At 34.7% G+C, this 16302-nt stretch overlaps 4 protein-coding genes across 5 annotated transcripts; 2 read left to right on the forward strand and 2 right to left on the reverse strand.

Moving 5' to 3' along the window:
• The first annotated feature begins 2728 nt into the window (after nucleotides 1–2728).
• Nucleotides 2729–7052, forward strand: LOC127256396 (beta-carotene hydroxylase 2, chloroplastic-like). Of its 2 annotated transcripts, none has more exons than XM_051282396.1 (7): nucleotides 2729–3127; nucleotides 3233–3292; nucleotides 3661–3732; nucleotides 3883–4017; nucleotides 5003–5128; nucleotides 6221–6277; nucleotides 6888–7052. In XM_051282396.1, exons 1-7 carry the CDS (start codon nucleotides 2762–2764, stop codon nucleotides 6975–6977), a joined length of 906 nt encoding a protein of 301 aa, XP_051138353.1. In that variant the 5' UTR covers nucleotides 2729–2761; the 3' UTR covers nucleotides 6978–7052. The 2 variants fall into 2 exon arrangements, with proteins under 2 accessions (XP_051138353.1, XP_051138354.1); XM_051282397.1 differs by having other exon boundaries at nucleotides 6900–7052.
• Nucleotides 7053–8298: 1246 nt separating this feature from the next.
• LOC127256190 (septum site-determining protein minD homolog, chloroplastic) lies at nucleotides 8299–9664 on the reverse strand. The gene has a single exon (XM_051282049.1). The coding sequence runs from the start codon at nucleotides 9536–9538 to the stop codon at nucleotides 8600–8602; it is 939 nt and encodes a 312-aa protein (XP_051138006.1). The 5' UTR covers nucleotides 9539–9664; the 3' UTR covers nucleotides 8299–8599.
• A 210-nt stretch (nucleotides 9665–9874) lies between these two features.
• On the forward strand, nucleotides 9875–11604 carry LOC127256191 (beta-mannosyltransferase 1-like). Its single transcript, XM_051282050.1, has 2 exons — nucleotides 9875–10025; nucleotides 10829–11604. Exon 2 carries the CDS (start codon nucleotides 10878–10880, stop codon nucleotides 11379–11381), a length of 504 nt encoding a protein of 167 aa, XP_051138007.1. The 5' UTR covers nucleotides 9875–10025; nucleotides 10829–10877; the 3' UTR covers nucleotides 11382–11604.
• A 119-nt stretch (nucleotides 11605–11723) lies between these two features.
• Nucleotides 11724–14696, reverse strand: LOC127256189 (probable receptor-like protein kinase At5g24010). The gene has a single exon (XM_051282048.1). The coding sequence runs from the start codon at nucleotides 14493–14495 to the stop codon at nucleotides 12003–12005; it is 2493 nt and encodes an 830-aa protein (XP_051138005.1). The 5' UTR covers nucleotides 14496–14696; the 3' UTR covers nucleotides 11724–12002.
• Between the last annotated feature and the right edge of the window lie 1606 nt (nucleotides 14697–16302).

Raw genomic sequence — 16302 nt, forward strand, 5'->3', positions numbered from 1 at the left:
ATAATCTTATATATATTATATATATAATACTATATTTATAAATATTCCCTTTTAACCATACATATCTATATTATATAAATATATTTTTTTTTTCGTTCATCAAATTATTATTTTTATTAATTTGTTAAATTTAGTCTATTATTTAATAAAATTAAATTTTCAATATTTAATTATTACTTTCATTCAATACTTAGTATTTATTAAAATTTTACTATTTTTATTATATTATCTTTTAATCAGTATTAATTACTAACTAAATTTGTAAAAATACATTTGTTGTCGTAAAAAAATCACCTCCAGCGGCTTAATCGAAAGCCTGCCAGAATCGATTTGTTTCTAAAGGTTTGCAGTCTCTTCAAGAAAGGATCCGGACTATCTTGCGGTAACAAAAAAAAATGACGAAGAAAGAGAATGATAAAACAAGAACAAAAGTTGAAATTTAAATTGGAATTTATGGAATAAAACTGTAAAAAAATACAGAGAAAATAATGTAGAGAAAAATTATGAAAAAACAAAAAATCATGATAAATGACGCTGTTTTTTTTTTTTTTTTTTTTTTTTTTTTTTTTTTTTTTTTTTCTCTTGGATCTTCTTTAATAGTTAATTTTGAATCTTGCTTGATAAAACCTTATCTCTAAATTTCCTTAGGTCATTGGGCTGAACTGAACAGCCCCGTAAGTCCGCTCGCGAACCTCTGCCGTCACAAGTCCAATCCCTACACCACCGGGTCATCCCTTGTTATTTTTATTTCTATGTATTGTTGAGTTAATTTATTGTCTACTTTAAATAATGAATTAAAATTTGAAGTATAAATTTATAAAAGGTTGATTCAGTTTTAATTTGATATTTATTGATATTGAAAGACACATGCAATAATTTAATAGGTAAAGATAGAGGGATGAGATGCATTAGTTGGACTGAGTATCCCTTATTTTCCTACCAATAAAATACCCTTTAGAAAATTCATATCAGACAAAAACACAGGGTGTGTTTGTTTGAAGGATTTTGGTGGATTTCCACTATTCATCCAAATTTTTCCCCCCAAAAACATCAAATCAAACACCTATTTTTCATTTTTTATATTATACTAAAAATCAATTTTACATTCAAAACATCACATCAAACCCTATTTATATCACATCATACAACTATTCAAATTCAAAATTTTTACTATTCAAATCCCAACTCAAAATCCAAACCCCCAAACAAACACACCCTATATATACGACAATGATAGTAATTTTATTTTATTGAACTACATTAGAGAAGTAAAATTTAGTGTAACAAATTAAATTAAATTAAATGGAACGTGTTTTATTATTATTATTATTATTATTATTATTTTAATTTTTTTTATTATTTTTTTTAACTTAAAAATATTTGTTATGATAGTGACGAAATATCATGTCAATAATGTAAAAAAATAGTACTCCTTCTACTGTACTTTTTTTAAGTACATAATTAATAATATTGATAGTTTAAAGTGTATTTAATTTATTTGATTAAAAAAATTTAGAATATGTATTTAAATATTTTAAAAATAATATTATAATAAAAAATATATACAATATGAATATCATATTGTAAATAATAAAATTTTATATAATACAAGTAAATAAATAAATATATTTTTATATTTATAATTAATATAAATTAAGGATTTGTTTGCCCAATAATTTTTTTCAACACAATTTTCAATTTATATTTTATTGTCTCACAAAAGTTAATATTCAATATAAAATAGTAGTATTTGTTAAAAGATATAAAAATAAAAGAGTATTGAGTGACCTACATTGCTAAATATATTTTGATTTAATAAATTTTACTCAAAATAATAAGATATTTGTTATAGGACAAATAAAATAAAATGGGTCAATTAAAATAAGAGGAAGAGCCTTTTATATAAAATACAATTAGTTGATAATTAAAAAAATATTAGTTAAATAATTATTATACACTAATATATATAGCTATATATATTATTAAAATTAAAAAAATTATTGATTGTAAAATGTTAAATATAATTTAAGTTGAAATTATTTTTCAAAAAAAAAATAAACAAAACTGAGGGATGAAATAAAAATAATAGACAAATAAAGTAAAATAAAAGAGTAATAATTTATACTGAATTATTAATTTTTTCTAATATTTTTTCCGTCCAATAAAGTAAATTTTCTAGTTTGTTGAATTCAAAATTTTTATTTTTTAAAAATAATTATTAATTAAATAAGTATTCATATATTTATGAAATATTAATTTAATTTAATTCAAATACAAAAATCAAAGAAAAAGTTTATTAGTGAACGAAGGAGGGGAGTATATATATTTTTTATAACATTGATAAAAATTAAAAATTATATTTCATTCGACTCATATTTTTAAAAATATTAATATTATATTGAAACATAGTAAAAAATAAAAGTAAAAAGATTAAATTAATTTTATTTGTATAATATAATATAAAGATAATGAAATTTGTGTAATATATTATAAATTAAAAAAAATATTTGTAATATTAAATATATATTACAATTAGTGAAATTGATAGACAGTTAAAGGACAGGAGAAATATTTAGAAAAAAATAAAAAATAAAATTTGAGCGAAATTAACATTGAAAAAATAAAAATTAATTAAAAATAGCGAAAGGTTGTTGCATAGATTCCCTCAATGAACATTTGGGTGTCAGTATTTAAAGCGCAGCTCATTTCAGCTTTCCTTCAACTTTTATCAATTCAACTGCATTTGCATACACCTCCGACCATGGCGGCCACAGTCGCCGGCGCCGCCGTCTTCCGATTCACGCGCTTCCGTCCATTATCTCCGGCGCCGCCCTCTCCTCCGCCGAATCAGCTTCTCCGCTCCAATTTCGCCGGAATTTCGCGGCGGCGCGAGAGGAATATGCTAACTCCGGCGACGGTCGCTTGCCTTCTTAAGGAAGAGAATCTGAGCAATAGCAGCAGCGACGAACGGAGAGGAGGAGACGCGGCGGAGAAGCGACACTCCGCGGCGGCGGCGAGGAGGAGATCGGAGAGGCTGACGTATCTGGTGGCGGCGGTTATGTCGAGCTTCGGTATAACTTCCATGGCGGCCATGGCGGTTTACTCTAGATTCGCTTGGCAGATGGAGGTTATTTATTTATTTATTATTTTTATTATTATTATTATTATTTATTTTTTAAAATAATTAATTCATAAAATTATAAATTGGTGAATTCCCTAAAATACCCTGCAGGGCGGAGAAGTACCCTACGCTGAAATTGTTGGTACCTTTGCTCTCTCCATTGGTTCTGCTGTAAGTTCTATTTTTAGCAAGTCAGTTCATACATTTCATTTATTTTTATTTTTTAAATGCGGTGGGAATTTGAATTTAAATACTCCCTCCGGTCCTACATACTATGTCCACTGTTCATCCCATATACAATTTCATTTTCCTCTTTTAAAAATAATTACACATTTTAATTTTATTTTAAATTTTTAATTTTTTTTCTTAATTTTAATTAAATTAATTAGTTATTTTAATTTTAATTTATAATTATTTATATTATCCATAATTATTTTCACTAATACATTCTTAATTATATCAATATTATTATATCAAATTAATAAATCAAATAATTTATTTTTATTTTTAAATATCATCGACTATTATTAAAATGACAGGTGGGAATGGAAATGTGGGCGAGGTGGGCTCACAAGGAACTATGGCATGCTTCGTTATGGCAAATGCATCAGGTCGTCATTTATTTTTATCAATATAAGCAAATTTAGCAATGGTCATTTATTTTGTGTGTGTATTTTTTATTTTGTATTTTTAAAGTAAAAAGTTACATTAATAAAATAGAAGTAAACAATCGCTAAAATTTTGAATTTGAATAATGACAGTCGCACCATAGGCCACGAGAAGGCCCTTTCGAGCTCAACGATGTTTTTGCGATTATTAATGCTGTTCCCGCCATCGCACTCCTCTCTTACGGATTTTTTCACAAGGGCATCTTTCCCGGCCTCTGTTTCGGGGCTGTAAGTACTTATTTTTCTTTGCATTACATTTTTACATTATAAACTTATTTTTAGATAAAATTATTATCTTATGTCGTTTATATCATATTAAATATTTAAGGGTATGCTTCTTTTGATGAGTTTGAAAAAAAATTGTTTTAATAAAGTATTAAAATAAAGTATGATGAGATGTTTTATAAGATAAATATACATATATATTTTTTAAAAAATATATATAATTCAAATAATAAAAATTTGTGTTTGGTGTCAAAAGAAAGAAACCCCAAATTTTGTTTACTATTTTAAAATTTTTTGATATCCTTAAATCTTTCACATAGAATATGATAGTTAGATAGATGGAATAGTTATGGTACTGAAGGACAAAATTAGTCTTATATTTTTATTTAACACAACATCTGTACTAAAAAGAAAAAAAAAAAAAAATTATATATGTGTGATGTATTAATATATCTCTTGTAATGAAATCAACTGTAGTATGTATTTTGTCTAGATCATGTGTTAGTCAAAATTTTTTGAACTGGATTTATATTATGTGAACATAATTAATGCATTGTTTATATTTACATCATGTTTGTTCTTATATTATATGCTCTCATTTTATATGTTTAGATTGATCATTGTCTGTTTTTCATCATCATCATTTTACTAAATCAAATAAAATTTGTAATATTATTTTAGTTATTAATTCTTCTGTCCAAAAATAAAATAAAATTATTTTTGTCTTGTCTTATTAATTTGATTGGCCGTCACAAATATATTTTTCTTTTTTATAAATCTATTTTCTCTAAACATTATCATTGCAATTTATAAATTTATGACAATAAATTCAATAAAATTTTCAAAAAGTACAAAAAATAAGATTTTTTTTTTTTTTTGTCTTTCCATCTATAATACCATTTTTATCATTGTTATTATTATTATTTTATTTTATTTTTAATTTTTTTTGGTCTTTCCATCTAATACCATTATTTTAAAATGTATATAGGGATTGGGAATAACGGTTTACGGAATGGCGTACATGTTCGTCCACGATGGACTCGTCCACAGGAGATTCCCCGTGGGGCCCATTGCAGACGTACCTTATTTTAGGACAATCGCCGCCGCTCATCAGGTCAAACCCTTGACTTTGACTTTCCTACCCTTCCTACCTCTATGGAGTATCTTTTTATTATTAATGCGCAATTCACGTTTCTTTTTAAAATAAGTACTCCCCCTTCCGTCCATTAAAAAATATATATTTTTTTTATTAAAAAAGTATAGGTAGTTAGGATATTTTTAAAAGTTTTAGTTAAAAAGTAAAATAAATAAAAAAATAATATAATAAAGTTAGTGGTATTTGTTGTAAATAATTATTGAATTGAATGTAATAATTAAATATTGATTCGTTGACTTTGCCAAAATTAATAATGAGATAAATTTAGTTGACGAGACTAAAAAAGAAAAATGAAAATATCAAATAGAATCAGATATGACGTGATGTAGTAGTAGATAATGTATATATATATATTTTTCTTTATATCTAAAATTTAAAAATAAATAAATAATTAAATTTCAAATATAATAGCTAAACAAATACTCCCTTTGTCCCCGTGTCCACATTGTTTTTATTTGTCTCATTTATTTTGTACCTTTTTTTTAAAAAACAAAAACAAAAAAGTTATACAATTTAATCACATATTAATTTTTTTTAATTTATAATTTTTAAAACTTTTTAATTAAACTAATTAATTATCTTAATTTTAATCTAAAATAATTTTTATTATACGATAATTATTTAACTAATATATTTTTAATTATTTACTGACTATGTATATTCTAAATTCTCGTGTCTACGGTAAACTAGACACGATAGCTGGACAGATGGAGTAATAAATCCTAGAAAAACAAAACTAGTCTATATTTATATTAATGTAATTCCAATAATTGAGAAGTAGCCATTTAAGTTATTAATGGAGATTCTATTCAAAAAAATATTCATTCATCTATAATATTATTGTAGAAAAATATATAAAATTGAATTTTTATTATTCTATTCAAAAAAATATTCATTCATCTATAATATTATTGTAGAAAAATATATAAAATTGAATTTTTATTTATTTTATTCTTCAAAAATATTAGAATTTCAACATTTTTATATAATAATTGGATATGCTATTTTATAGAGTACTATTAAGATCTGAAGTTTTGACTTTTGTTTCAGCTGCACCATTCGGACAAGTTCAAGGGTGTGCCTTATGGCCTGTTCTTAGGACACAAGGTTAGTTGCTTGGTTGTTCACTACCTCTAACTATTACTATTTCGGGTGTGTTCTTTGATAAATAAAAAAAAAAATTAAACAAAATTACACATATTTATTATTTTTATATTCCCTATGCAATTTTCTCATACTTCATATAAAAAAAATATTCATTCAAATTATCTCACAAAATAAATATACCTGTCATTTTTATATATAAAAAAAGATTAATTATTATTATTATTATTAATTTCATTAAAAAAATAAGCTTATTTTTATAACAAAAAATTATGCTAGTACTTTTTTTATCATTTTTTTTAACTTTAAAATGGAAAAAAAAACACACTATATTAAAACTTATAACAAAAAAAAATAAAAATGATTTTTTTACTTTTTTGATGAAGAGTTTATTTTTCAATTACAGAGAGAGTCTATTTTCTTCACATTTTTTTTATAGATATTTAGGCTACATTTATTTAAATATATAGTTTTGGAAGATTTTGATAATGTTCACGATAATAATTCTTTTTAATTTATATTATTATTATTATTAAAAAAAGGTAACATTTCAAACACTCCTGTCTAAATAGGGTATTATTTTTTAATATAGTTAGTTAATTAATTTATTTAGTATTACATGCAGGAGGTGGAAGAGGAAGAAGGTGGGTTAGAAGAGCTCGAAAACGAAGTTCGTAGGAGACTTAAAATGTCCAAATATTAGTAGAATTTTGTACCCAGATTTTGATGAGGTGACTTTGACTGTGAATTTGAAAATAATTGCAATCCAATTCCAATTTGAGCGTGTTTGTTTCGAGAAATTTGAATAACAAAATATAATAAGATATAAATAAACGTTGATGCGGTGTTTTAAATGTAAAATTGATTTATAATATAATATATAAAATAAAAAATAGGTGTTTAATTTTATAATTTTTTTCTAGAAAATAAATTGACGAACAGTTGAAAAGCCTTGACCCTTCTTTCTAAATGCCGGGTTGCTCGACATGTTAGGAGTGAACCCATCTATACAAAGAGATACTCAATCGAGCAACCTTACGATGTAATGACAATCACGAGATATGCATATCGGGAAAATTCAATCAAACTAGGTGGAAGGTTCTGGATCTAGGAATATTTTTGAAATTCTTCCAAAACATGGAACCTGTAGAAACATCATGAAACTCCCTACATTGTTGTACATAATGCATAGCTAGTTGTACATCCTAGAATCTTGTAGCGGGAAGTAAGACTCGAGGGGGAAGTCTCGGGACGGACGGCACTCAATGAGTTGAAGAGTTGATTTTAAGCTTGGGCCGCGTCGAGGAGGATTGTGTATTATGCAAGACGGCCGTGGCAGGTGGTACCAGGGTACATAATAGCTCAACGATGATGAGCAATATCAATCAGCCATAAACTTTGTAGTATTTAGGTAAGCGCGTTGCTAAGGAAAATGATAGTTTCTTTTGGTCTCTCGAAACCTATTTGGATGTAGTAAGCGTGAGAGACGAAGGGGACAAGATCAAGACGACGGTCTTGTAATTTTCGGACAATGCGGTGTTATGGTGTAGGAGGTGCCATAATGACATTATCTAGGAGATGACTCAAATAGATACGTGGGACAAACGAATTCAAAGCATACTTGAAGCGACAATTATATCCGAAGAAGATTATCCCACAAATTACAATTGTCAAATATCCAATACTAGCTAGGATAATGTAGTGTTTCTTAAGATATGTCGACTAGTTGGTTACGGTCGGGGTGTTAATTATGACTAATAAGCACCTTCCACTTAATCCTAGCCAACACATCTTATCTAAATTGATAGGTAATTAGTCCACACAACACATGCTACGATTGATCTTAACACGAAATGCATGTTAACATAGAGCACAAATTCATGATATAAACAAATAGCACATAATAATAATCCACGCAACACTATCTAATTACGGACATGCATCGAGAAGTTATTGCTTATTTGCTAATTAAAATAATCAACACACTGACGGCTCCCCAAATAATTAAAGGATCATAGCAAACATAAGCAACAATCGTGGATTGATCAATACTAGTCTTAATCATACGAAAATTCAACCCCTTCTCACAAAAAATCAACCATCACAACGTTAACTAAAAGAGTAATCTATACGAAGATATCGCAATCAAAATGTATATTCTTCACAACTAAAAGAGCACCTAAAACGTAAACAAAATCGATAAATAACTCTACCACCATCTCAAGATAAAAAAGCATCCAAGAATCAAAGCAAGGAAAACAATGGCGTGGCATTACCTCTTCCACATTCCAGCTATACAAAAAAGGAGCTCTTCCACCGAAAATTCTACCCTCCAAAGAACGAAAAGAAGCCCCGTTTCTTCGGCTCCTCCTCCATCATCACTGCCTTCATACTATCCTGCTCGGCAAGCCTCCACGCGGCCTGCTCGAACGCCAATCCCGCCAATGCCGGAGGCTTGTTTAGAACCAATGGATACCCTCTGTTTGTGCTTCTGATCACCTCTGAGTCCTCCGGAATCACTCCCAACAATGGCAGCCCTAGCATTTCCTGCACATCCAACACAGACATCATGTCCTCGCCTTTGATCATGTCTGTTCGAACTCTGTTCACTATCATCTTAATATCCCTAATTCCGTCGCATTCCAACAGCCCCGTCACTCTGTCGGCGTCGCGGAGGCTCGTGATGTCCGGCGTCGTCACCAGAACCGCCTCGTTCGCCGGCGTTATGGCCGTGATAAACCCGGCGTCGATCCCCGCCGGACAATCGATTAGGATGAAATCAGGCGCGCCTTCTTCTCGACTTTTTAGGGCTTCGACGAGCCAAATTAGGGCTTTTCCGCCAAACCCTAGGGGAAGCTTCGAACGAGGCTTGGAGATGCAGAGGAGCTCGAAATTTGTCCACCGTTTGTCGCGAACCAGCGCCTGGTCGAGGCGGCAATCGCCGTTGAGGACTTCGACGACGGTGTAGTTGACGCGGTTTTCGAGGCCGAGGAGGAGGTCGAGGTTGCGGAGACCGACGTCGGCGTCGATTGCGACGGCGGAAAAGCCGAATCGGGCGAGGGAGAGGCCGATGTTGGCGGTGGTCGTGGTTTTCCCCACGCCGCCTTTACCGGAGGTGATTACCACCACTCGCGGCGTCTCTCCGGCGAGCTCCGGCTTGCGGTTGTACTGGAGGACGGACTGGATTGGGGGCGGGGTTTTGGGGGGTTTTCTGGGGCGGCAGTACACCGGTGAGGGTTTAACGATACATTGGAGAGAGATCATTGCTTCTCGCCGGAAACCGGCTGAACGAGCGCCCGTACCGCCGAAATCGGAGATAGGAACGGCGGAAATCGGCAGATCGGCGACCACTGTATATAAGCAACTGAGCAGCTGAGTATCTATTATCCAGGGTAACCTTATTTTGCCAATATTCTCATTTCAATCGCTATACTTACAGAAATTCTATAACCGGTCACTTACAATGGTTATTTTGCAATCTAGTCCTGCATTATGATCTACGGTCGAGAGTTCATAATCTGAAGACCTCTATGACTGACACGTGGTAGATAATATGAAATCCCGAAAATACCCTTCTTCGCCGCTTGCTTTCGTCTTCAGTTTTCCTCTTTACACGTAGCTACAGTTATTTTGCAGATCCACTCCACAAAATTCTCCGATTCGATTTCTCTAGTTTTTCCGGTGTGTTTTGTTTGTCTGGTTTTGATCGCGTCGTCGGCGGGACGTTATTCTTCATCCTTGATTATACCGGGTTAGCTCTATTTTATATTATATATTTGATTCGTATGAATTTTTCGCCTTTTTGTATCTCTTTATCCGATGAATTGATAGTATAGAAAGAAACTGAGGTTTGTTCGAAATGATTTTTCGTCTCTGGATCGCTTGTCAAGTTGTCAAATTGCGGGAGTTTTGAGTATATCGAGCAATTGGATTAACTGTCGTATGTCGGTTCCTCTTCGACTAAATGTAGGGTTTGAGTTTCCATATCTTGCAAAAATGATCTGTCTAATCTGAAATCTGAGATTATACATCATTAGCTGCAAATTTTTATGAATTATGATTTAATTGAAATGAAATCTGAAATCTATGGAGCAGTTCTTGCTTTAGTGTCTTCGATGCTGTTCCAGTATTATGATAGCATGTTTCAATTGCAAAGAATTCAATTTGTGACTTCTGGATTAGTATATTTGATTGGATATCGAATTCATTCTCTTAATTCAATATTAGTATTCGAATCAGGGAAAATTCATAGATTTTAGGGGAGTTTTCAAGTGAAAATACTAAATTCAGTCTTAAAATTCGGAACTTGTAATTAAATATAGGAAAATGCATAGGTTTTAGGGGAGTCTTCAAGTGAAAGTAATGAATTCATTCTCTAAATTCGATATTTGTAATCCAATATATGAAAATTGATAGACTTTAGGGAAGTCTTCAAGTGAAAATACTGAATTCATTCTCTAAATTCGATATATGCACTCGAATATATGAAAATGCATAGGTTTTAGGAGAGTTTTCAATTGAAAACTATAAAAAGTTTCGACATTTTTGGTATAGTAAGTAGACAGGGAAGTTTTAGGATTAGAATTCGGTGCAAGGTGATACTATGGATGGTATGAAAGCTATGGCTGCAAAAAGAAAATCTAAGAGGAAGAAGAAGATGGAAATGTTAGATCCGGTGGAGAGGAAAAAACGGAGAGTGAAGGAATTAGTGGCTAAGTCGGAAAAAATCTGTTCAGAACTGATGAAAAAGAAGCAGAAACAGAAAGAAGAACAAGGAAGGCTTGACAAGCAAAGTGATACTAAGAAGAAGAAAAAGAGAAAGAGGAAGAACACAAAGGAGCAGAACAGACGAAGGAACGAGGCGAAGAAGGAAAAATGGATATTGAAGAGAGAGTCTGCTAAATCGGGAGCCATTTGTTGGAAACTGGCAAAAAAGAAACGGCAAGTGAGAGAAGCACTAGAGAGGCTCGACAGGGAAGGAGCAGCCATAGCTGAGGCAGTTGCGCTGCGTGTGCTGCTCGATGAAGACTCGGAGGATGTAATAAATTGCAGGGGTGAAGGGGCAACCTCGATGGATCATGTTGGCAGCAGCGCAGGGCGTGGTTAGAGCGAGAAAGTGTCGGTCGAGGATGAATAGGGTTTGAAGATAATCGGGCTTTGGTTCGATCGAAAGGTTACATGCCCGTTAGGATGGTGGTTTACTAATTGTTAGTCTTGTATAAAAATATATTGTGTGCTAAAATCATTTATTGTATGTCCTGTATGAGACTATAGCATGTGCTGTCAGTCATCGTATTTTATTGTCTACAATAATATCATATATTAGCATAGTACTAAATTTTATATTTAGCACTGTAGTTGCCGCGGACAATCTTATACTAAGATCAACCTTCTAATAAAATACACAAAATTAAATTCCAATACTTACCTATACTATTTTGATGCAAATTTTACTTAGAAATATCAAAATAATAACACAGAGAGACTAAAAATACATTCATCTCCCAATTAATGGCAACATATGACATACAAATCAATTCTTCTTCTTGTATATGTAAAATGGTCGTTCAAAAAACCATTCCCAAAAGCTGCAATGTAATAAAACTCACAGCAATACACCCATCAAACACTCACTCGTGTATCTATCTATCTACATATGCATATATATATATATATATATGACCGGAAAATTTTCAGGATCATTTACCGGCGTCGATCCCGACTCATTCTATCGACCATCGCTACTCAACAACTGAGAGAAAACCCGGGTCGTCGAAATGTCCGAAGTTCCATCGTCAGTACCATCGCCGCTGTTGCTTACACTCGGTCCTGGGACTACAACAACCGCCGGAGATTCATTGCTGCCGCCAGAGGCGGCGGCACCATCTGTCCCGTTCGCCGTCTCGTTCGTCTGCAGCTGATACGCGTACTCCAAATTCCACAGCACATCCCCCATCGTCGGACGGTCGACACCGTACTCGGCGAGACACTTCTCTGCCGTCTCGCAGAATTTCTTCAAGGCGGTCGGTTTAATCTCGTCGACGACGCAAGTATCGACGATCTGCTCGATAATCCCTTTTTTTTGCCATTCCATCGCCCATTCGGCGAGATTCACTTGCTCCCGCGCGAGCAACGGATCGACGGCGGGCCTCGCGCAAAGAACCTCGAAAAGAACGACCCCGAACGAGTAAACGTCCGACTTATCCGTCAGCTGCTGCCGTCGGAAATACTCGGGATCCAAATACCCGAAACTTCCCTTCACGCCGGTGCTCACGTGCGTCTCATCGAGACATGGACCCGATTTGGACAGCCCGAAATCGGCAACCTTCGCAACATAGTTCTCGTCGAGCAAAATGTTCGTCGATTTTATGTCCCGATGGATTATCCCTTGCGCCGACCCGGTGTGTAGGTAATGAAGCCCCCTCGCCGCGCCGATGCAAATCTCGAGCCGTTGCTTCCACGATAATGGCGGATAATCCGAGCCGTACAAGTGGCTTCGTAACGGGCCTTTTTCCATGTACTCGTATACGAGCACCATCTCCGATCGCTCCTCGCAATACCCGACGAGCGAGACGAGATGTCGATGCCGGATTTTCGACAAGACCGTTATCTCGGTTTGGAACTCCGGGAGACCTTGTCTCGATCCGGGGACGCCGCGTTTAACGGCAACGTTTACGTTGTTGTTGAGTACTCCTTTGTAAACCGTCCCGAATCCGCCCGACCCGATTATTAATTCCGCGTCGAAGTTGTTTGTCGCCGATTGTATGTCGGCAAACGGGATTTTCAATCCGTAGTATCCGAACGGGCCGGGAGACGACGCGGTCGCCTCCGAGCTTCCACCGCCGAAAACGCGCAACGAAGTCCAACCGGCCACACTCTCGGTGCGAGGCTTCGATTTCGATTTTGATTTCGTCTTCTTACATCGCGCGATGGCGAAAGTTCCTAAAATGAGGAAAGCTAAGATGGCGAATCCTCCGGCGACGGAACCGGCAATTATCGACACAGTTATTTTGTCGGAGGATTTTCGCGGAGTCGACGTGGAACTTATCATTCGCATGATCTCGACGCCATTGAGGATCGCATTTCGTCTTGTCGGATTGCTGAGCTCCGACGGGCCGACGCTGATCTGGATAAACTTCGATTCTGGCGGGTTTTCGACGACGAAATCGACGTAATACGGCGCCGCCAATTGGTGGAATGTAAGTACGGACAAGTCGATGTCTTTGTACGCCGTGACATCGTTAATGTATATGTTGAAATACAGAGTATTGGCGGCGATGCTCACAATGTCGCAGAAATGGAGGCGGACCAAATGCGTTGCCGGCGCCGCCGCGTCGCCGCCGCGGCGGACCACCGGAAAATCCCAAGTTATGTTAAACAAATTGCTCAAACTTCTCCGGTTGGCGGCGTTCATTTGACGCGCCGTCATGTAAACATTATCCGGCGCATTCTCCCTGGTGGCGCCGCCGGGGATGTAATTCGGCGGATCGGTGGCGACGGCGGCGTCGGCGGCGGATTTGAGGCGGAGAAATTCGTCGTCCGGAATCCACGTCCGCCACAGAGTGTCGTTAAACGGCGTTATCTTCGGACCGCCGACGTTAATCCGATGTACGGTTTCCAGGACCTGCGACGACAAATTCCGCCGGAATTCCTGAATTCCGGCGCCGGTAATTAACGCAATTCCGGCGGCGTCGATGAAGAAGTCGTCGGGGATGGAGAAGATCTCAATTGCACTAACATAAGCAAAAGACGAAGCTCTAGCGGGAGTGAAAACGATCTCGAGCTTCGAAACGGCGACGTTTAGGAAGAACTCTTTGACGACGGTGGTGTCCGTACGGAAATCGGTGAGAAGGGCGGCGCCGTTAGCGGCGGCGCTGACGTGGCCGTTTCTGAGGATGTAATCACCGGAGCTAAAGGGCGAAAAATGCAGGCGAAGAAGATGCGTACCCAAGTTTTTGAGGAAGAACAAATAGGTCGAAGAAGATGGGAAGATCCTGGCCGTTGAATAAAGAGGGGAAGATCTGTTAGGGTTTGTGATGGAAATTGATTTTTTAGCGTCGGAGGATAGATGCGGCGGGTCGCCGACGAAGCGGCGGTTGTCGACGGCGACGGCGGCGGCGGCGGGGGAGCCGCAGGTGAGGAGGAAGTTGTCCTGAGGGGTGTAGGCGGCGGCGGAGGAGGAGAGGAGTATGAGGAGGGTGAGGAATTGAGGAGCTGCCATGAATGAATTTGGGGAGGAACTTGTTGGGAAGGTAGTTCAGCAGAATTTAAGGTTGGAATAATTTGGGGGAATTGGAGATCCGATTAGGGTTAGGGAACTTGGGTGAAAATGAGGATTGGGTTTGGGGAAGGGGAAGTGGGGAAACCCCACTGCAAGAAAGTGGTTGGTTCTTGATTGGTAGTGAAATTTGGGGATGATGATGATGGTGAAGATAAAGTAGTTTTTAGGTTGATTAAGGTTAATAAGTGTATGGAAAATAGATTGTTAGTATGATTTGTGGGTGATTATTATTGTATAAAAATCGAATTTTTGTACTGAAATTAATGGTAACATATGCTTAAATTTTTTATCATTTGTTGTATTTATTAACATTGAGTTGACCTGATCAGCGTGTTACGAAGATAAGTAACATTTTTAATATATACTTCAACATATTTATAATATTATAATTCAACATATAATATTTTATAACATTATACATTATATTATGTATAAGAAATATTATTTATTTACATAATACATGTTAATCTGACCAAATAAACATTGTGGTGATGTGACGGGATCAAAGTATTATCTATGCCTTATTAACATATATTTTTTGTTAGTGGCGAAGCCAGATAGGGCTCGAGGCCCCTCGAGCCGTCATCATTTCCATATGCATCGATTATATTGTTCTGATAGGATTTGATACATGTCGATTATATTATTGACTATATGGATCATCAGTTTGACTATATTCGAATAATACTTCTCAAGTCGATATTTTTATGCTAATTGAATATGTCAAATATATATATATATATATTTTACTATTGATTTTGTTCGACATGACAAATGATATCTTATTTTTCGACCTCAATAAGAATCTCTAACTCCGTCGATGAAATAACTCTCACTTCGTCGTTATCTTATGTATTGTTGATTTATACTTACACAATGTTTATTAGTAATTTTTGTGTGAATCCTTGTGAGAAATAGGAGCAGCCAAGCATGTGCACATTCTGATGGGCATTATTCAATTAAGTTAAATTGTATCTTGATAAATTGATCATATGTTTTTTTGGGAAATTTGTAGGGTTTCTTGGATAGGGTTTGTTAATGGGATTGTAATTAAGATGTGGAAGTTGGGGGAATGTTCTTGTTTCATGTTTGGTTCTTGTCTCTCATGCTGTATTGCTTCAAAATAGCACTCAATAATTTATTAAATACCACAATTTGATTAGATTTGATGTGCATTATTTTTTGTTTTTTGTAAGGAAAGATTTGTTTAGAAGAGAGGACGTATCATTAAATTATTATTATCGATGTCATTATATTCCAGCTGGGGGGTGGTGGGAGGGGAGGGATAACATATGTTAAACCCCATGTGTACAATAAAAATAAAAAATTAGTATGTACACAAAGTCAAAGTGAAGTATTAAAAAATGTAATCAAGATTGCCCAAAAATATCCCATCCCATTGCAAAATCTAATCAGCATTAAAACATAAGTAGAATTTTTTCAAATCATTTTTAATTCTTGATCTTGTCATCCGGGGTGTCTCCAACTGAGCCTAATACTAATAATAATAATAATAATAATAATAATATTGTTATATTGTTACATGCATTATTACATCAAATGTAACATCAAGGGATCCCACAAGATGTTCTCTCTTATATTCATTAATGGATTCAATATCTCCTTTACTTTTGATGCCCCACCCACCCACACCCACTAATTTGCTGCTCCATTTTCAAGCTTTACTATTACCACTATTAATTAAAGAGTTAATGAAATCTCCCAAATTGTGTGGACCAAAAGAATA

The sequence above is a fragment of the Andrographis paniculata genome, unplaced genomic scaffold (assembly GCF_009805555.1).
Source record: "Andrographis paniculata isolate CXL003 unplaced genomic scaffold, ASM980555v1 Contig55END, whole genome shotgun sequence".
NCBI classification, from domain to species: Eukaryota; Viridiplantae; Streptophyta; class Magnoliopsida; order Lamiales; family Acanthaceae; genus Andrographis; species Andrographis paniculata.